The 22991-nt window shown below is 38.6% G+C and overlaps 2 protein-coding genes across 6 annotated transcripts in view; both read right to left on the reverse strand.

Moving 5' to 3' along the window:
- LOC121869026 (density-regulated protein homolog) overlaps positions 1-9010 on the reverse strand; it is a 41621-nt gene extending 32611 nt beyond the window's left edge. The window contains exons 1-3 of one of the 3 annotated variants that reach the window (XM_042370101.1): positions 8840-9010; positions 6179-6269; positions 976-4256 (exon numbers count right to left, since the gene is read on the reverse strand). In XM_042370101.1, coding sequence (XP_042226035.1) covers positions 1343-4256; positions 6179-6234 — 2970 coding nt within the window. In that variant the 5' untranslated portion in view covers positions 6235-6269; positions 8840-9010 and the 3' untranslated portion in view covers positions 976-1342. Of the gene's footprint in view, positions 1-975; positions 4257-6178; positions 6270-8644; positions 8738-8839 lie in introns of those variants that run through there. The other 2 variants (XM_042370102.1, XM_042370103.1) reach the window with 2 other exon arrangements.
- A 4692-nt stretch (positions 9011-13702) lies between these two features.
- The window catches only part of LOC121869028 (1-acylglycerol-3-phosphate O-acyltransferase Pnpla3-like), a 44878-nt gene continuing 35589 nt past the window's right edge, over positions 13703-22991 (reverse strand). For all 3 annotated transcript variants that reach the window (XM_042370107.1, XM_042370106.1, XM_042370105.1), the window contains 5 exons: positions 20955-21021; positions 20110-20437; positions 19139-19337; positions 18557-18629; positions 13703-16896 (listed from right to left, as the gene is read on the reverse strand). In XM_042370107.1, coding sequence (XP_042226041.1) covers positions 16824-16896; positions 18557-18629; positions 19139-19337; positions 20110-20437; positions 20955-21021 — 740 coding nt within the window. In that variant the 3' untranslated portion in view covers positions 13703-16823. The remainder of the gene's footprint in view (positions 16897-18556; positions 18630-19138; positions 19338-20109; positions 20438-20954; positions 21022-22991) is intronic.

Here is a 22991-nt window from a genome sequence, read left to right on the forward strand (position 1 = left end):
CAGCATTCAACAGTCAGGTGTATTGTGATGGCACCGAGTGTGAACTAAGACCAGACTTGACCAAAGGTATACAGTATATAGATCCTGGAGGATGGGCAGGATGCTCTACCTACATTAGAGTTGGGGGATTTCCTGTGTAATTATCTTCCCCTACAATTAATGAAATTCTTAAGACAATTTAAAACCTCCTAAATTTTGTAGAAAAAAATAAAAATTTTCATAATTTTGTTTTATATGTATTCTGGGAGAAGGTAGTCTGAGGTCGACGTTCAGTGAGGTCAGCTAGTCAACCTTCTTGTCAACTCTGGCCATCATCAAATAGCCTGACAAGGTCTCGCCAGGCTCAACATCCCCTCCCCTTACAGTGAGGTCAGAGTCACATGTGTCACATGTGTCTGGGCCGAGGCTTGAACCCCTGACACATTAGTGAGAGATACGCTGTACCACCAACATAAGGTAAGAAATATTATATCAAACTAATCTGTAAACAGCCTTACGCTTTCTAAAACAATGTATAAGATGTAGGTAATTTGTTCAGACACATTCTCCTGTATAAGCCTCTATGTCGTTCACAACAAATGTACACCAATGGACTTACCAACATTGTTGCAGGCACAGATATATTCTGGAACCAGTACGTACATGACCAGTACTGGCCAACAGTGTGCAACAAAGATCAAGTACAGAGGATGGATAGTGAGGCATAATGTAAGCTGTGTCTCGTTTATTTATGTGTTAATAAAATTTACAAATTGAAGAAAAAGTCTGTATTACAGTGTATATATATATATATATATATATATATATATATATATATATATATATATATATATATATATATATATATATATATATATATATATATATATATATATATATATATATATATATATATATATATATATACACACACACAGGGTGGGCATAAAGTCTTTCCCTGATTATGAAAAATCATATCTCGAAGACCATTCTAGATAGAAACATGAATGTTGTAGCATTGTGTACCGGGTAGACGAATTCATAGATTTTTTCATGCATATTTTAAGCTGCAAAAAACTGTATGTTTGTACCTAGCATATGTTTTGTGTAATAAATGTTTGCAATCAGGGAAAGATTTTATGCTCACCCTATATATTCAGATAAAAAACAAAACAATTCTCTCTATAAGTACCACCCATTAAATAAAAACATGAAGAAAATGGATTTTCCCCATCTTCACTAATGATCAATTTTGCAGGTTTCTATTACTTCAAGATATAAAAGTGGACGACATTTAATATGTTGCATCTATGAAACATCCCCAATAACTCAACAACCACAGGGTGTTTCATGTTACAACTATTCATGAGTGTGAGGATGGATCTCCCAAGAGAGAGTCCACACACCGAGACACTTGGTTGGTAATGTTTCTGGACACAGCCTTGTTCTGATATGTCTTCCCCAGCCGAATTCCAACTTTGTTTTCAAATACACCACTAATAACAGGACCCCATGCCATGTCATCACTAATATATTTAGACAAGAGACATCCTTCACTCTTACTACTGGGTATATGACCGTCAAGGTTGTCTCTGCTGGTGCCTGCAGTTATTACAGAGTAACTGGTTGTCATCAAGTTATTGTGTGGTTCACAAACACGACTGGAAACAGTAGACAAAACTGGAACATGTGCTTGTATTACTGGTACCAAGTTGCTGTCTTCTTGATGAAGGTTTAGTGCACCGTGAGTTTCAAGGTTTTCTGTTACCTTAATATCATGATCAAAGAAATTATGTCTACTTACACCCTGTTGTGAGTCACCTGAACTGAGGTGTTTATGAGGGACATCACAGTGGGAGAGAACCTCCTGGAGAACCTGTGATTTAATATTATACACAGGGTCATGTGCTTTTGTACCCTTTACTGTATTATCTGAATCAAACAAACTTTGTACTAATGCATTAGTTGGTGGTGTGCGTGCAGCACATGTACTGAGGGTAGGTACACTGGTTATTATGGAATTTTTTGTTGGCATAAGCAAAGCCTGATTATCAAGTTCTGTCACACCAGGAATCATTGGTTCCTGCTCTGCAATGTGTGGATGACGTTCATTAACAACAACAGTACAGTTAAGTGTATTACCTGATATGTTCATCACATCATTACCTTTAAGTTTTTGCTCAGCCACTACAGACTTCTGATTACATGACATTCCTGAGTTGCATCTAGTCTTGTTACCTCTTTTACTAATTCCTCTTCTGCCTGTAGCAGCCTTAGCATTACATCTCTCCTCAAACTGCGATTCAAATACAGTCAAATCTAAAGGATAAGAATTGGTGTTCTCTCTAACAGGAGCTGCACCTGAAGTATTTATGTCAACATTGACAACCTTCTTGGTGCAACACGGTGGTGAAGCAGCTGACCAATATGAACCAAAACTTGATACAAAATTTTTCCGTAACTTTACGTCGTTTACAGTCTCTATGACCAACCTTGCCGAACGTCTACGAAGCTTTCTGTTAATGTTCTTGTTAATTTGAGTACTGGCAGGAGACTGATGAAGACTCAGGGAGGAGGGTGAGGAAGACTTATCAGTGTGAAGGGTAAGAGCAGCCAGTCTGGTTGAAGGTGAAGTGGGAGAACGACAACAGACAACACCATCTGAAGGAGCCCCAGTGGGAGAAGTGCAGACCATAACAGCTTCTTGAGCTGTGTTTACCAATGATGGTGGTGGCATACTTGACTCCACACTGTTTGAAGGATTTAACTCAGCTGCCTCAATAAGATCCAAGGATTTATCTAAGGAATTATTTACATCTAGATTTAAGCTTGTTGGCTTGGTGAAGGTGTGGTACAATGGCTGCTGTTTCCCAGACAGTCTCCGTGTCCCTCTCCTGTTACTGCCTCTATTAGGCTTAACAGCTCCCTCATCATGACGATTTACCCGAGCTTTATCACAAGGAAGTGTCACTACTTCTGAGGTGACCTGAGACACAAGAGGGTAATTCATGGACAAAGTTTTTTCTCCTATTGAGTTAACACCATCAACCTCATAATCTCTCCTTTTCTTAATTCTTTTGTCTACTTCTGATTTATTTTGTCTTTTTGTGCCCATTTCAAGTTTCTTTACTTTCTTTCCTTCTTCATGTTGAGGTTTTCTTTGTTTTGCTCTTTTCTTAGCAACAATTCTTTGTTCATTTGTATGTTCACTACCTTTATCATCATCACAGTTTATGACATTCTTTTTTCTTTGCCTGGGCTTCAATGGCTTCTTTCCTGCAGACTCTTTAGGCTCAGCAACAACTGAATCTATTTCTACGGTAGTGGATGATTCGTGCAAGATTTCAGGTGTGGATGAATTATTTACAGGAGATAATATGGTTAAGGTGGAAGGGTGACAACACTGTACATCAGCCACACACTGCTCCTCATCAAGAATGGCTTCTAAGGTCCTTTCTACGGGTGGCAACACACATCCCAACAATCTTCCGGATCGTCTCCGTAACTTCTTTTCACGCGAGCTGAAGGAATGAGACAGTGGAGGTTCATCAAAAATTGGCAATGGGAGAAATTGCTCAAGCATTTGCGCTTTTACAGTATGATCTGCCCTCGACTGTAAATCTGCGTGTACTTGAGACTTATTCACTGTAAGAGCGTCCATGTCCTGAGTGATGTCCTCCATGACTGCATCACTAGTGTCTGCTCTTGTAATATTACCAACATAAAACCCAGAGTCGCTGACCACACCTGGAAACTTACTGTTGGTAACATTTTGGTTGTTTTCTATCTGATCATCTTCATCATCTGATAAACAAGCCAGGACTGCCTCAAGGTCCTCAACAGATATAGTCGTTCCCTTTGGAATTTTCACGCCCTTTGTCTGCTTCATCTTACGGGCGCGTTCTTTACGATGGCGAATTTTTTGTTTAGAAGGATTGTAGTGACTGGCAAAGAGACAAATCCTCTTCAACTTCTTTGCAGCCATCAGTGATAAGTCTGTATCAGTCTCAACATATGTTAACTTGTCATTGTTACTCCCTCTCCCTCTGTTGGTTCTCTTCCCGCCTCTGCTGCAGTGAGGTGACTCGTAGATAGTCTCCAGCGGGGTCGAGGAAATTTCCTGATAGTTTTCTTGACGATACAGACTCTCTATGTTAACCTCCGCCTTCCTCTTACATCCTCGGTTCTTTGTATGACTAACTCTCGAGTCCCTTTCGTCATCCTCGACGATGTCCTCCGCACAATAGTAATTGATCTGGCTGAGTCGTGTCCGCAGCCTGTAATGTTTAAGTGTGCACTTAAGGTGGTAATCAATAACTTTAAAACCTAAAAGTAAAAACACTAAATTTTAACAAGCCAAGAATAATGAAACAAGGGTGTATATGTACAGTAGTACAGTATAATGTATTTACAATCAACAATTCCAAAGGCAAAGTGTTATAGAGTAAGTACAGTAGAACCCAAATTACAACTGCCCAATTTACAGATTTTTATATACGTACTCGTATATATTGTATATATATTCTTTTAATCAATAAATTTAATCAATAGCATCAATTTATGGAAAAAACCTCTGAAGTTATATTGCAATTTGGCTGCTGGGCAACAAAAATTGTCAATTGCTTCACTACACACAGGAGACAGCTCAGAACAGCTGAGATCCCTCACTCCCCCACTCAGTGTGAACTCTTAACACAAGAAGAAAGTTTATTCCATTTTATGTTTTTAACTTCATGATAATTTTTTTTAACATATTCTGTATGTAATATTGTGTGTGCATGTACCATAGAAAACAAAAAGAAGAAAATTACATATATCTCCCCTAAATTATAAGTACTATAAAAATAACCATTACATATCTGACAGCTTGGCCTGGAGTGGTAGGGAGAGGGCTATGGGGATGTGATAAGTCTTGTTACTAAACTAATATAAAATACTGAAAAACAAGCAAAAAATATAAACAAATGAAAGGAATATTATAACAAATGTAAAGTAACGACCTACATGGTAAGTCAAAAGGCTGAAACAAACTCACAACTTCTGTACTGTACATATTTCCCAGCATTCATAAACCTACATTTCTTATGTTAATAATAAGTGTGGTATATCAAACAACATTTGTATACAATCTAGATAAAAAAAGACTGCTAAAACCATTAAGGAAAAGCTAAATGACAATTTAACACCACTGCCTGTGCCTACCCCCTAACAATGGAGCCCCCCATACTAAGCTCCTCCCCTCCTCTGCTCACGTGCAAAAAGAAATGTTTCCTCCCTTTGTGTTTGACATTATGATAATTATTGATTTTATTTTTTTTTTGGGGGACACAACATGTATGTAGGATTGAGTGTGCATGTAACTGGGTAAAAAATATTAAGAAAGTTATACACTACACATCTACCCAAAATTATGAGCTGAATAATAACATTAACACCTCACAGCTCCACCTGGTAGGGAGATGTGGCAACAGTGATGAGTCGGCAATAATGCCACAAATGAAGAAAATATCTGTAACTCTTCATTTGTACAGTATCAGGTACGGTATTTGTAGATTTAAGTGAATGAGGATCTGCTCTTCATATAAAACATAACGAAAGAATCTAGGAGTATGGTAAGCAAGCCCAAGACGAAGGAGCTTACCAAGTACAGTACAGCTATATCATTCACTGTTAATAATCCACGGATATTAATTAATTTTAACCCCTCAAAAATATTATGCATTTACAGTTCGACCCAACTTTGTGGATAAAATTTGATCATAAAAACTTGAACTTGTATATCTCCACATCATTCACTTTATCTCACACTGCACAAGGCCATCCATGCCACACACTCAGTCTAGACTCTTACAACCTTACCTAGATCTATTAACATTTTAAATAAAAAACGACTGAATTTCCTGAAAGTATGTCATACGTATGATTATTTAAATTTAACTAATTTAATATGAAATTCAATAAGCCAATGCGTGTTAGTGTAATATTCTGGGTGTTGTTTTGAACGTTTGTGCCTCCCTGAGGTCCAAATAACGTACTGTCTGAGTGACAACATCGCCGTGGCTTAATTAGTCCAGTAATCGGGGTCTCTATTGTTCTATTCGCCAAGGCTTCACTTTTTAACATACAGTACTGAACGTATATCAATCATAAAACAACAATTACCTGTAATAGTAAAATAAAGGCAGTGAAGGATACAGACCTGCGACCTGTGGCTGCTGGCACCATCTGCTCCTCACCACAACTAGTCTCCATCATCACCACACACACACACACATTCTCTGCAGCAACAACTGAAAGATAAAAATAATATAACACAATTCAGAATAAATGTTATAAGTAAGAAACTTGACTTAATAAAACATGTATGATCTTACCTACGCACACAATATGCTGAGGCATTCTATACAGTAGTCAAGTTTAATGGCTGACAATACAACAGTGCAGTATGGTATATATGTAGCTCTTAAGTACAGTATTGTACTGTACAATATTGTGAAGTACAACACAGTATATTACTGTACAGAATATAGTCATAAATGATCTCCCATAATAAACAAACATTTACCTATTTGTGGATGATATAATAATATTAAATGTAATCAGCAACAAAGAAAACCAGGATAGAGTGCAGGAGAACCTTAACAGGATGGAAGAATAGAGTGAGAAGTGGCTTCTTAAATTCCACCCTGAGAAATGTAAATACAGTACACAGTATGCAGAGGAACAGAGGATATGAGAAACAGCTGCAACAAGTATCATCAGAGAAAGATATTGCAGTAACAATCAACAACAAAATTAAATTTGAAGAACATATATTAGAGCTAAGAAAGCAAATTTAATGATTGGAACATAAGAACATTCAATTTCTTGACCTTCAAACATTCATACAGTACCAGGTACAAATCAATGGTAAGGTCAGCTCAGTGTGGAGTCCCTACACAAAACTAATTGAAATGATGCATCAGTCCAATGGAGAACAATTACTGTACAGGGGATGCAAAACCTGTCATACCCAGAGGAGAGATTAAGGAAATTGAAGCTGCCTAGTATTAGATACAGACAAAAAAAGGGGGATAAGATAAAAAAAAATACATATTAAATAGTTATTATGGTTACAGCAACTGTGGAGGGACATACAGTAGTCAGGACCACAAGGACACAGTCAGATATTACAGTATACCCAAAGTTGACCAACACTACAAAAAGGAAGGAATCATTCTCACTGAGAACAGTTAAAGTGTGGAACAGTCTGACTGAGGAAGTCATCTCATCAGAGACTATAAACGAAGATACTGAGCTACAGTTGGTCTACCGGGATATTTACACTGTAGCGTCTATAAACCCAATCTAACCTAGCCTAACTTAAGCTAATATACCTTAACCTAGCCTAACTTAATCTAATATACCTTAACCTAACTTAACTAGGTTAAGTTGGGTTAAGTTAGGTTAAGTTAAAGGATGCTACAGTGTAAATATCCCGGTAGACACAACTCCAGCTCAGTAGACCGCATACTATAGTAGCAACCTATAAACACCTTGAAAAAAAAATAGATAAGATAAATTGTGGAAAAGGAAGGAAGTGTTGTACGATAACTTCACAGCGAATATTTTCTGTGGCACAACACGGAGTGAAGAGTCCTGTATAGAGGAACAGTAGGATCCTACACTGGCAAACAACTACAAGTAACTACAGTATTAGGGTAGAGGTGGAGGAGACAGTTAGCACCAAAAGCACTTTATGGAATTGTACCAAATTTTCAGATGTTGTTTGGATGATACCGAGTAAGACAATGCACAGGTTAGGTGATGTTAGGTCAGGTTCTACTAGTTTCTGTGCATTCTTGCTTCCATTTCTGTGCTCAGTATCATACAAATAGTATCTCCAGAAATTTTGGTTCAATTCCATAAGTTATTTCTGGTGCTAATGGTCTCCTTCACCTTTACCAGTATAAGTAAAGAAAGGAGGGCCACCAGACTGGTGCCTGCACTACAGCACCTCAGTCACCTAGAGATTAGAACACCTGCAGCTGCCTAGCTTATACTATAGCCAGACAAGGGCTAACTTAAAGTCTATGAACACCTCAGAGCTGATGGACGTCCGCCCCACTAGAGGTCACAGCTTAAGGTTGAAGAAGCCATGAGTTCAGAAAATTGTGAGGGCAAACGTTTTCAGAGTGAGAGTTGTGAACTGTTGGAACAATCTACCAGTGTTGTGACAGCACTGAATGAGCTTATTCAAGACCAGACTTGACCAACATACTGTAGATACATTCTGGAGCCGGGTCCGACTAAATACCCAAATGTAGCCGCAATGAAGTCAAATAATGGTCCTACATGAATAAATCGGACTGCCAATCACTTCTCGACTAGTATTTGGTGTCACAAAATAATAAAAAAAATTGGAAAACTTAATTTAATCTGAGTTAATAGATCGAGTGCATGTACCTAACCTAACCTAACACAACACAACTCAGATTAAAGTAAGTTTACCAATTTGTTGTGACTTTGTGACACCAAATACTAGTCGAGAAGTGATTAGCAGTCCGATTTATTCATGTAGGACCATTATTTGACTTCATTGCGGCTACATTTGGGTAATTAGTGGGACCGCTGGAGCCAGTACATGCCTAGTATTTGCTTAAAGTGTGTAACAGAGAGCCAGTACCTGCCAACAGTGTTCAACAGACTGCCCAAGCAGCTATCACTGACCAGATGTACAGTAAGGCTGGCTGGTGTAAAGTAATTGACTACACCACTTTCTCTTCTTCTCAAAACTACGTTACAATTCCCCAAGTTAAAAACACCTACACATAATGATACCAAGACAAGATAAAAGACGCCATAAATCCTTTAAACTCACCCAGAGATAAATGTTTTGGTGGACGTTGAGGTGAGGGTGGTGGAGCCGCCTGGTGGCCGGCCAAGGCGCCACCCTCAAGTCTTTTATTCTTCAATACTTCCTAAAGACTAAACCCTGCGATCAAACCATAATATAACTACATCAATGTGTTCTTGTTTCTTACAGGTATAGTTAATTCATAATGAAATACATCAATATTTTACTATACAGAAGTGGTCAGTATAAACAGCGGACACTATACAGTTGTAATTACTTTTAGTTTTATCCTGTGGCCAATGGTCGGCTCATAGTGTTAAGAGTGGCCTTTACACAGGTGATCCTCGCTGCCGCCACAACACTGGCAGCTGTTCACCACTCATAGTGTTTACTGATTATCTCGACCTCTTCTATATAGTGTTCGCTATATATATTGACCACCTCAGTACAGTATTTGCTGCTTATACCGACCACCTCAGTACAGTATTTGCTGCTTATACCGACCACCTCAGTACAGTATTTGCTGCTTATACCGACCACCTCAGTACAGTATTTGCTGCTTATACCGACCACTTTTGTAGTATTACTGCTCATGTCAAAATTTTTTTATAACGAATATCTAAATCTGCAAATAACAATATCTACAAATGATACAAGGTTAGGTTTCTATTTAAAGGATAAACGCAGAAATATACAGATGTTACCGGCCATGCAAAAGAAATATGGTGTCGGTAAAAATCCTAACATACAAGCTTATAATTACGGAGAACTTTTATCCTCTTCACCACTGATCGGCTCGCTAGCCGCCCGGGCGATCGGTCACGTCTCTGTCACGCACTCGGTGCCGTCACAACACTCTCTGGCAGATTGTTCCAAGAGTTTACAACCCTCACTCCGAAAAAGTTTGCCCTCACAGTTTTCTGGACTTGTGGCTTCTTCAATCTTGAGCTGTGACCCCTTGTGGGGCGAGCGTCCGCCAGCTCCAAGTAAGGACACTCAACTGAGTAGTGCCCCCTGAGATGCTTATACACCTCAACTAGGTCCCCCCTTGCCTGTCTGTAGTATAAGCTAGGCAAGTTCAGGCGCTCCAATCTCTCAGGGTAGCTGAGGAGCCGAAGTGCAGGCATCAGTCTGGTGGCCCTCCTTTGAACATTTTCAACCAAGTGACAGTTCCTAGCATATCTCGGGGACCAGATGGGGAAGCACTTCACTCCTGAAGATCGTCACGAGGGACGGACCGTCTAGATATCTGAACGACCTTCTTATAAAACCCAATAATTTATTTGCCTGATTTACCTTCTTCTCGCAATGGCCCGAGAACTTTAGCTCATTGTCAACATACACACCTAGGTCCTTCTCACACACAGTCTCAACTAGTGCATTTTCTTCATCCCGTTGGGACATATGATACGCCTCCTTACCGTTGGTACGCCCCAGGTGCATCCTCTTACACTTCGTGACATTGAATCTCAGCAGCCATTTCTTGACCATTCCTGGAGCCCACAGAGGTCCTTCTGCAGCTCTTCACAGTCATTTAACAACATTGTTTGTCTACATGTGAGTGAGTTTTACTAAAAGAAATATGAAAAACTTTTATAGTAGAATTCTCATTTGATTTTAATAACTGGAAAAAAATCAGATTCATCTGTACTAAATCTTTAATACAGTAACTGAAATATATTTGGCCTTACAGTTTCACTTATAAAACTACAAAAAGGACATTCGACTATTTTTATCACATAAGACTAAACATCATTCCAACATGTCAGGTAGAGCGAAGATGTATCTATGATATACTGTATACCTGACTAGTAAGAAGACAGGTGTGACAACCTGAATTTTTAAGATGAAGTAAGTTATGAGCCTCACAAACCTAAGAAATATTAGCTTAGAAAACCTGAGAATAAGAGGAAGCTCATCACAAACCTCTGCTTAGGAGACTGAAGGTGAGCGACAATTAAAATACAAATACTGTACAGTAATGATGAACAATATAAGATTACACAAATTAAGAGTAAAACAAAAACCTTCTTGTATATAAAGTTTAGTAATAACTCAGACATTTGCAACAAAATAATAATAAAATAAACCATTGCATCCAAACTCAACTGGGCTGTGAAAAGGAAAGTGCGGCTGTAGTAAAATTGTTTGTTTTTAAATTACGTAAGTACAGTCTCACAAGTGACTACAGTACCTGCAGTCAGTCACATATATTACAGTACATCTGTGTGTGTACATACAGTTAAGCCCCACTTAATGGAGCTTTGCATTAACATAGATAAATTATTACCATTCTTTGCTCTAGACAGTACAGTACATTACCCCGCTATAATATACTTGGATAATATGTACCTGTAGTTCATTGCCATAAATTGATATAATGTAGCATAACCAAAGTTAGAGCCGTTCAGACTGGCTAGTATGGCACACCATCAGTGGTACTTATATTATACATACTGTAATTGTATACTTACCGTAGGTATTGTAATTTTTATTTTTATTTTTTCCACTGTACAGTGACCCCTCGGTTAACGAAATTTCGGTTAACGAACTGCCTTCCATAAGGATCTTCAATTCGGTTAACAAACAAAAATTCGGTTAACGAATTTCTTACGAACCGACCTCAACATGTTTTCGCTTGCACTGACCTGGCAACCAGCTTTAGTATCAGTCCGCCAATACATTAATCGGTTCTAGGGCTTAAATTCCTTACTATTTTAGTAAATATCAAGAAGTTTATACTATTCAATAATTTTAAAAGTTTAATATTCAATTTTTAATCTTTTTAACAATTATTGAACATAATTGAAGGTAAAGTGACTAGTTTAATGCGCGGCATCCAGCCTCTTAACACAGCAAACAGGCGTTAGTCTCTCTCTGTTTTCACTGGAGGTAACATCTTGCTTGAGACTCTCTTCAACTAAACGCTTTTTTTCTGTGTTTCCAAGCAAATTATTGGTCATTTTGAAATATATTTTACATATTGACAATATATAATGCAGTGCAGTGTTGATTTAAAAAAATAATCTTGAATTACACCAAGAGAGCTAAAATTTTATGGGTGAAATGGTGCCATAGGGTGACTTCTCTTCCACCCCAATGCCTTCTCTTCTTCCTTCTCCTCCACCCCCATTCTAAATCCCATCATCATCATCATCATCCAGGAGCCTTCTACATACGCACCTAAAAGTAAGTGAACTTTTCTATCATTTTTGTTGAATTTAGGAAATTTTCGGTGAGCTGGAACCAATTACCCAAAAACCCATTGAAACAATGGTTTCGGTTAACGAACTTTTCGGTTAACGAACGACCTTCTGGAACGGATTGAGTTCGTTAACCGAGGGGTCACTGTATAGAACATACAGTTTAGTATTTAAAAAAATTATATTAAGACAACTTCTGCTAAGTTACAGTTAAAAATCTTAAGTTGAAAACATATCTTCAGATAATACAAGCATTTAAATAGGAATATGTGCTCCATATAATGTGGTTTTATATACTAAAATGTTTTACAGGAAGGTACATACAGTACATTTAGTGTGTACACCTGTACATACCTGTAAATAAAACCAAGATTTTGTACTGTAAAAATCAAGAGCCAAATCACTGCTCAAAATACAGTAAAAGTCCAAATATCCGGATGCCAGAAATCCGGACCACCCGAGAATCTGGACCTTTTGAAAACTCTTTTTTTTTTTTTTTTGCGGACTTTTGTGTGTATGTGCGCATGCGTGAGTGCCACAGCTGCATAGCGACAACAAGCGACCACGCGGTCGCCACTTTAAAACGAGCAATCAAACTGTGACAACATATGTAATTTTGAGTCCTACTCTTTCCATTTACAGAGTACTGTACAAGCCCATAATAATGGCTCCTAAAGTTGTTGTGTGAAGAGAAAGAAGAACATGTTGAAATTGAGTGACAAACTTGAAATAATTAAGAAACTAGAACGTGGCGTGAGCAATACTGTTCTAATGGAAACATACGACATTGGAAAGTCTACAATTTATGATATAAAAAAGGCAAAGAATAAAATTCTAGAATTCACAGCTTTTTCTTTAAAACTGCTTGTTTTGATAAATGAAGCATGCTATATTTGCTAATGAATAAACTATCAAAATGTACCTGTTCATCTCTTCTTTGTTCCTTCTTAAATTTCAATTTTAAAAGTACTGCCTGAGAATCCGGAAAATCCGAAAATCCGGACCGACCCAATCCCCAAGCAGTCCGGATTTTTGGACTTCTACTGTATGTTAAACTTTGTAAAATCCTTTTTATCATTTCATTTACTAACAAGTACCGTACTGTACTGTACTGGTGTATATATTTATATGCCCACAACTACATAGATAAATTAAATTAACAGGTGGGAGGGTAGCCTTTATTTACCTCAGGTAGTTCTGGCTCTGCCTTGCTGGCTGTTCCCACCCTGTGGGTTGGTGTTAAGAAGGGCATCCAGCCATAAAACTTTGCCTCAACATGTCCGATGGTAACTGGGTCATCAGAGCTGTTATCATCCCCTGGTCTCTGCTGCATTTTCAGGGCTGACACCCATTTGTGGTGATGAGTAATGGGGAGAACCATAAGTGGTAGCTTCAAAGATAAAGATAAGAAAACGCTCCTTGAACTTTATAAGTCTCAAGTACGACCAAGTTTGGATTACTGTGCACAGGCATGGAAACTCTTCCTCCAGAAAGATCTAACATCCCGAGAAAAGGTGCAACACAGAGCATCTAAGATGATTCCAGAACTACTGTACTGTATGTCATTCAATTATCCAAGTAGACTGAGGGCCTTAGGACTAACAACCCTTCAGACAAGGCATAATAAGACAGATTTCACTGAAACATTTAAAATCTTTAAAGGGATGGAAAATGAAAACCTGGATAATTTTTTTAGCGATGTTATGCACAACCAACACGAGAGGACATAACTTGGAGCTCTCCAGGGTGTCATGCAAAATGAACATATGGAAATACTTCTTTACACAGAGTGGTAGACCTATGGAATGGTGTACCAGCCCAAACTGTGGCAGGGAGAACAGTACTGAGCTTCAAAATAGCCCTTGACAAGACTATCAAGAACAAAGGAGGGATCCTACACAGGCCACTGGCCTCCTTCCCTCAGAATGGCCACCTCTAGTGGATGGCCATTAGGTACATAAGGTAGGTATACATGTATAGACAAAAACATATTTTGACATGATCACACTTCCAGATATTTGCATGTACAGTTGGGGAAGTTCTGAGTGCTACAGTCTCCCACAAATGTGAACCCTGTCACTGCCAGACCAGTGAATCACGAACTACCCGGTAGAGTCCATCATCTGGTAACAGTGCGTCGGGGGTTGGGTGGGAGGAGGTGGTGGGGGTGTGTGCAGCATACAGTTGTTGTGTTACTAATTTTGGCGGGTTAATTACGGGTATAAGCAGAAGGGGCTATTATGACTCAGAGATATATGTTTACTTATCCCGAAAATATATGAAAATATAGAGAAGTAACAGGAAAGGAAAACATTGTAAAATACTGAAGCTTTTCACTCTGTGGTGACGTTAACAATACTGCATCAGTAGCCAATCACAATATAGCTGAGGTATTGTCTGGATCACAGAAATATTAAAGCTTATTATCAGCACTGACTTCTCACAATTAATAGGCAGGAGGGACAACTAGGTTTGTCAGGGAGAATTGTGGGGCTGAGAGAATTTCCCCTTACACAGTGCTACCAGAAAAATGGAACTTTACCAGCTCCTTCAAGATCAGTGGTACCCCATTTGTAGGGTTCAAATTCGTAGGTGGGTGTAACACTCAGAAATTCCCCCAGCTGTACAGTACAGTATGTATTATATATATACTGTACAGTATGTATTATATATATACTGTACAGTATACTGTACAGTATTATACATGAGGCGGCCACAGGGATGGAAGACAATGGACCAAATTTATAAACTAATAACACTGCTGTGATAACCTGACCTACAGCTCAGTACAGTACCCCCTGTACAGTAATGATCTGCCTTCTTCAAAACTTATAACAATCATCTGTACGGTACATGATGATAACCTTATGGCCTCTTTATCTACAACTTGTGATAATCAATGTGAAGGACAACAACCCACAAAAATTTTAATAATTATTGAACAAATGAAGATCTGAGAAATAAAACCCGTAAGGAAAATATCTTGAACCACAACACAGAGCGGGAGACTTCATCTTCCCCAGTGGGGTTGACGAGAACTCTGTTCACCATTACGCATACTTTAATGGATCAATATGAGAGCTACAGTAGATACGCTTACTCTAGGCTCTGTAATATAAACTTTACTAACACCATAATTTTTTTTAAAAGACTGGTAGAGTAATTACACTATTCTCACAAATAACTAAATTGGTGATTGAATGCAAAGAAACTGAAACATTCTGCAAAGACATTAACAGTCAATAATAAGATCTTTTAAAAATGTTCCTCCATTACATGGTAGAACAAACAAGGATAAAATGGTTTTTAGGTCATGAGAGCGGTGGAGACCTCCAGCCTGACACCAGGTCTGGTCTGGTGAATGACTGCACTTGTAACAACATACAGTACAGTATATCATAATATCACCACATTTTAGGGAACAAACTTGAGAATTAAACCAAATAAACACTAATACAGCATTAAAATGGCAATACAACACCAGGAACTATAATGGATGCCTGACACAACACAGCTCAGGAGTGTCTGTACTGTACACTCTTGTTTCTTTTTCTTATCAAAACAAAATATTTGAGATTAAGTTATCTGACAAGTGTGAACTGTAATGTATAGTATAAAGATGTGTTTACAAGAAATATACAGTACACTATCACACTACACTGCACTACCACAATGATCATTATATATTCACTGTGGAAGACATATCAAGAGTAAGGTGTGCAGGCATTGAACAGTTTTAAACTCCAAAAATTCAACACTTAATGTCTCACTAATGTACAGTAAGACTTTTAATTCAAAGTGAGTATAAAATTTCAATAGATTCATATACAGCATAAATATATTTTATATTGTTATATTAACTAAACTAGTTGAGCAGTTTTGTAAACCATAAAAACTAGCCGTTGGCACCAGGGTTAGGTTACTGGTACAGTATCTGTGTCTGATGTAAAGCTGTACAAGTCCACTTATATCTATGATCACAGTCCTGCCCTCCAGTTGTACAGTACAGTACTGTACGTATATTGTTCTTACACTAAGTATCAGTAGTTCTCCTCTTGTACAGTACTGTACTGTACGTATATTGTTCTTACACTAAGTATCAGTAGTTCTCCTCTTGTACAGTACTGTACTGTACGTATATTGTTCTTACACTAAGTATCAGTAGTTCTCCTCTTGTACAGTACTGTACTGTACTGTACCTGTCTACCAGGTTGTAGAGAACATTTATAAACGTCCAGTACTGTATCTGTGTGAAGAGGCAACATGAGGTAAATGATCACAACAGAGTGTAACTTGGAATGTTTCAGTATTGTGTGGTTACAAAGATGGAAGTGCACAGTGACCCATGACTGTACTTAAACAATACAGTACTTGTATTCATCACTTAGTCATAATATTTATATCACATACTACTACAGTACAGTATACAGCACTCCTTACTCAATCTGTGTAGTCTTAGTTACTTATGGTGTCTGACCACAATAGTTAGGTCATACCAATCAACATCACCGTACAGTACAGTACTGTATATACTGTATTTTACTATACTATACTGTACTGTGTACACATACAGCTGCTCTACAAGTTTGCTGATACAGCAAAATTTATTACTGTACGTATATAAAACATAAATTGACTGAGATGCTATAGGTACAATATGTGAGCACAAGTTGAAGCACATAATACAACATCAAATAGCACATTTTATACATAATTTTCATCTTCAACAAATACTTCATATTGGAACAACAAACTCAGTCCCTCAGTTAATATGAAATAAATTAAAATTTTACAATAATTGACCCTTAAATGACGGCAGAGGACGAGGGCGGAGGTGTTGGTGCCAGGACTTGGTCAGACTCAGGATCATTGTTCACTCTGTTAGACCAGAATAATACTGAGTTAAATACTACAGTATATGGAGGAGCCTTACTGACACAACTACAGCAGTCAGTAGTCTCACTCAACACATAAAACAATTAACACAAATGGCAATAATTCATATTCACTACTGTCTAAAGGGTAAGTAGTTCTGTATTGATGGTAAGTAGTTCTGAGGAAGTACTATACAGTATTATGTTCCTTTGGGCTTTCTTCATACCAGTACATACCTCAAGATATAAATTATATATTGGAGAGAGAGAGAGAGAGAGAGAGAGAAAGAGAGAGAGAGTATTATAATCATAACTTGAATGTGAGTCAACTGACAGCCCCACAAGAGAAGGGAAAATGCCACACTGTTGGTCCATGTGACTATTGTAACTCTGACTGACAACCTTTTGTCATGAAGGAAAAGGTTGTAAAGATGTTATTGTTTATCACTTTACCTTTAGGTTGATGGAAACCATAATAATAATAATACTATTTTCTTGCACACTTGTGTGTTGTGGTACAGTACAGTATTAGAGACACAGTACAGTACAAGTACTTTCTATTGTCAATATGAAGCTACAGTAAAACGTTGATGTTAAGCGTTCAAATTTCCTCTTCAATTGTTAACTTGTGTCAAAAATTTTCACAAAATGTTTAGTAGTTGGAGCAAGATTAAAGTTATGAAAGTGCCACCAATAATAATATACTGTACTGTAGTTAGTGAGACAGGAGAGGTACAGGCAGCATACAGTACAGTACTGGACTGTAGTTAGTGAGACAAGAGAGGTACAGGCAGCATACAGTACAGTACTGGACTGTAGTTAGTGAGACAGGAGAGGTACAGGCAGCATACAGTACAGTACTGGACTGTAGTTAGTGAGACAAGAGAGGTACAGGAAGCATGATGGTACAGTACTGGACTGTAGTTAGTGAGACAGGAGAGGCACAGGAAGCATGATGGTACAGTACTGGACTGTAGTTAGTGAGACAGTACATGGACTGTAGTTAGTGAGACAAGAGAGGCACAGGAAGTTAGTGAGACAGAGAGGCACAGGAAGCATGATGGTACAGTACTGGACTGTAGTTAGTGAGACAAGAGAGGCACAGGAAGCATGATGGTACAGTACTGGACTGTAGTTAGTGAGACAGGAGAGGCACAGGCAGCATGATGGTACAGTACTGGACTGTAGTTAGTGAGACAAGAGAGGCACAGGAAGCATGATGGTACAGTACTGGACTGTAGTTAGTGAGACAAGAGAGGCACAGGAAGCATGATGGTACAGTACTGGACTGTAGTTAGTGAGACAGGAGAGGCACAGGCAGCATGATGGTACAGTACTGGACTGTAGTTAGTGAGACAAGAGAGGCACAGGAAGCATGATGGTACAGTACTGGACTGTAGTTAGTGAGACAGGAGAGGCACAGGAAGCATGATGGTACAGTACTGGACTGTAGTTAGTGAGACAGGAGAGGCACAGGAAGCATGATGGTACAGTACTGGACTGTAGTTAGTGAGACAAGAGAGGCACAGGAAGCATGATGGTACAGTACTGGACTGTAGTTAGTGAGACAGGAGAGGCACAGGAAGCATGATGGTACAGTACTGGACTGTAGTTAGTGAGACAGGAGAGGCACAGGCAGCATGATGGTACAGTACTGGACTCACCTGTGGCAGTGTTCTGACTCTGTGTCTGACACCACACAAGAGCTCAAGTCACCCTCGTAGTCTTCCTGTGAGTCTGAGAGAGAGAGACGTGTTAGAGATCACCACACAAACAGTAGTGTGTTAATGATCTGTGGCTCGCGAGGGCGGTACATCACTCTACAGTCACAACAGTTGTTCACTCATACACTAATTATTCATCTCTCACCAGTTGAATATTTAGGTCTTCTTCATTCATATATACAAAACAGTTTATGTATGTTATGCAGACTGTACCATGAATTATAATTGTTTATCATGCACTTTGTGGAGTGGATGGTCTAATCTCAACACTTGTAGTACAATACTGAGATACTGTACTTCCTCATGGTGTAGTCCACAACAACTTATTATGAAGAAAATCATTATCCCACAATATTTAAACTGTAAGAAGTAATTTCTGGTTTCTGTAAAAAAAAAAAAGTCATCTTCAAAATTGCTCAGAAAGGCCGAGGAACATCACACGTATTAATCTACAACTCCAAGAAAATATACCACTGATCCTTGCGTAATTTAAGTTAAATAATGTTGATGGTGACAACTCACCACAGGAGGTGTTGCGTACTCTCTGAGACCAGTTCTTGGTGAGAATCTCCTTCCTCAAGTCCCAATGATTATCATCCATCTCTATCTCTCCTTCAGCAATGCCTCCTTCAGCAACGCCTCCTTCAGCTACGTCTCCTTCAGCAACGCCTCCTTCACTGCCGTCGTCCTTCGTCATGTCAAAGATCTCCGTCACTTGCACCTGTCATGTTGTACAGTGTTACCCAAGTAGAGATAAACACTAAATACACCCTACTACATGCACCAAGTTAGCCTTTCATTACCTACTGTACTGTAAGGCCTGACATTATCACAGGCTACCAGCACTGTATTTAAAAGATTCACAACGTGACTATTTACGTCACGAGCCTATGTGTTAGAGTGTATAGTACTTTGGTGTGCTATGGTGAGTAAACAGCTTCACTAACAGTTATAATTTAATCTTGTACTTTACTGTATTATTCTGAAGCTAAACTAAACAAAAGATAACCCAAACATCTTAAGACGATGCTGTATACCATCACTAGTTCACTGGTTCTAAAGTGTGTGGAGAACTTCCATCGTGCACCAACAAATATTTGCACTACTGTAATTCATTTCTTCACATAAAACAGTTTTAGGTCAAAAAAGTGTGCACAGTAATACTCAGGACAACAGTTTAAGCTGGAGAGCCATACAGTAGGTCAGGCAGGTTAAGACTATCATGTTTATAAAGTAAAGTGAGTTTGTAATATTGAGAAAATGTATATAAAAGGGATTTAAAACTTACGGGTGAGGCATTATGACGAATTTAAAATATTTTATGAAATGACCTCACGAGCCATAACCTTGTGCTGAAACTTATTCTTATTTGTCTTACAACATTATAAAACAATATACTATAAGATAAATTAGGGGTTTTGTCAATACAGTACAAAGATCTGATTCACATAATTTAGGGGAGACATAACCCTTGTTAATAACTCGTGACTTACCTCATTGTTATCATCCAGATAGTAGTAAGCCATGAGGGCCTCTTGCCGATTGGTAACGTCCAGTATTTGTTCAAAGGCATCGTCGGTGATCTGCCCGGGTAGAATTTCAGTAACTCCATCATAAAGACTTGGGTCTGACAGGTCGTTGAGCGATGGTCTACGAGACACGGCTCTCGAGACCGCCCGGGAAGCACAGCGAGATGCAATGCGTGAGCCGGGTCTTGACGTGGCCCGAGACACGGAGCGTGCGGCACAGCGCAGAGCCACCTCGGTCAAGGCTTGAGACTCCAGCAACATGGCGTCCTTGTGGCTCTGTGGTACACCCTTCCTGTTGGACCACAAACGTCATCATATTATCTTGTTTTAGCACCATAACACAGACTGGGATCGTCTATACTTTACAACCCAGCTTACTTCACCTGAAGATGAACCACACCTAATGCTAAAGTAACCTACCCTAACAGTACAGTACCTGAGGAAGGTAAGTTAGATTAACATTAGGGTGCAGGTGAAATAAACTGGGGTGTGTAATGTTTAGATGATCCAGATTGTTATCACCATCATCTTCAACTGCAGAATAATTAATACAATTTGATAATGTTAAAAACAACAGATATTCTTCATAGCATACATCCTACATGTAAAACACAACTTAAGCCCTTTATAAATTATGTACAGTACTGTACTTTTATTTTGTACAATGTGAACAAACACCATTTGTTTGTGTAAAGCTGGAGTTACTATGTCTCAGTTGTGCTGTACAGTATTGTGCATCTCCTTGGCAACATGTGCAACAATAATCATTATTATTATGGTCCAGTAAGAGGTAGAGGCAGGTGACTTACAGGTCGTCCAGATCAAGAGTAAAGTCAAAGTTGTGACGGTTCTGGAGGTGTTGCATCTCCACTTGACCTGTAAAATAAAAACTTCTTTACAATCATGTTATCCACTCATCAACAACTGCCAGTGATCACCAAGGCAGCTACATTATATTAAGAGGTCGACCATGTTGTGGGTCTGTACAAACTAATTATCTACAGAACAAAAGGTCATAAAATATTTCAGTTCCCTTTTTTCTTACACCTTCTAATTATTAATTTTCCTTTCTAAAATATAAGCACATAATATACCCATTAAAGGATGAGTCTGTCTGGCCAGGAACATAACAACATGTACTGTAAATCTTTTACAAACGTCTAAATAATCAATCTGATAAACTTTATGTTGTTTCAATGTCATCATAAGGCCTCCACAACTCACACTGACTCACTCACTTGCAGTATACAGTACATTGTACAGTAACAATCTACCAGCTCATCACTTTAACAAGTGACTTGCACTTCAACGGAATCATGTACTGTACTGCACTGTATTGTATTGTACTGTACTGAATTGTACTGTACTGAATTGTACTGTACAGAATTGTACTGTACTGTATTGTATTGTACTGTACTATTTACATGTTATCCTTCCTATAATGTACCATGATATCTTTCTTAAGCTGTCAGTCCATATCTGCAATTAACAGCTTCTGTGGGTTTGGCCTCTGTCATCAAACATGAAATGTGAGGTGACGGCCGCCCTTCTGGGGGTACTGTAGGTCTAGAGGGGGGTGGGGCAATAAGACTGCCTGCATATATGGAGACTTAATATATTTTCTGAATATGTGCCACAGGTGTGTGTGTGTGTGTGTGTGTGTGTGCGTGCATGAGTCTGTCTGCTGCTCTTCATCTAATAATAACCTTTATGGGGGTCAATCAAAACTAAGTTCTTCTCTTTGTTTATTGAGTGCTACAAGGCATCTGTGTATCACTGAATGACACTCTTCACTAAGACAGATCAAGTATTAGGGGAGATACTGTACAGTACTCTGTTCTTCCCTTCTACTGTACTGTACTGTACTGTACTGTACTCTATACAGGGGAATAAAGTAAAGAGTCACTCGTAGTATTACAAAATCTGCCCAATAAACCTATAAAAATAGTCTATATATGAGTCACCTGTAATATAACACATTATATATCTAATAAAAGTTGAGATGATTCTGAGGTTATACAAGATAACCCTAAGACACAAATGTACTATATTAAATATTTAGAGAATAAAATCTTTGGTATACAGTAGTGAGAACACATCCACAATGCTGTACGTGTTACCAGCACATGATGAACACAACTATTTTGTTCACAACTTTAGTTAATTTGTCCTGATAAACATAGGACCTTAAGGAGTAAAGGAGCAGATGTGGCTCCTCGGTCGACCCAGTGAGTGTGTTTGAAACAGTCCGTGAGTACAGTTACACACAAATACTGTACTGTACTGTACAGTCTCTACTACTGCACCACACAGACTGAAGGTAACGAGCAAAAGGAGGAAGAGCTCATCAGTTGGGTTCTAGAGGCGAGGGGAGGTACTGTACAGGTCCAGGTTTATCACAGCATTGATAAGTACACTTTAAAATCTTCCTAAAATGAGAAGGAAATGTATTTATTGCTCTTTAACCAGAGGAGTTGGCCTTGGGGACTGCATGTGAGGTGAGGTGACCAGGCATTAAGAGGCTGTAGCTCCCAGGCTGTGGTGGGGGAGTAGCTCTGGTAAGAGTAACAATATTCTCAACAATAGTCTTGATGCAGGAGCTGATAATGACCATAGTCTTGGAGGACACACTGTGACTTTGCTTCAGCTCCTTCAACATATAATTGTTATACACTTCTTTCTTCCTGCCTTTCCTTTTCTTGTTGCACCAAAATGAGGACTTCTGAATTCTGCCGGCCTTCCTGGCAGCCTTTCCCGAAGCTTTTGAGAGAATTTCTGGACGCGGGTCACGTAAATATACAGTATGTTAATATCGTGAAATGTTGCTTAAAAATATATATCACACG

The sequence above is a fragment of the Homarus americanus genome, unplaced genomic scaffold, assembly GCF_018991925.1.
Source record: "Homarus americanus isolate GMGI-L3 unplaced genomic scaffold, GMGI_Hamer_2.0 scaffold24694, whole genome shotgun sequence".
Classification (NCBI taxonomy): domain Eukaryota; kingdom Metazoa; phylum Arthropoda; class Malacostraca; order Decapoda; family Nephropidae; genus Homarus; species Homarus americanus.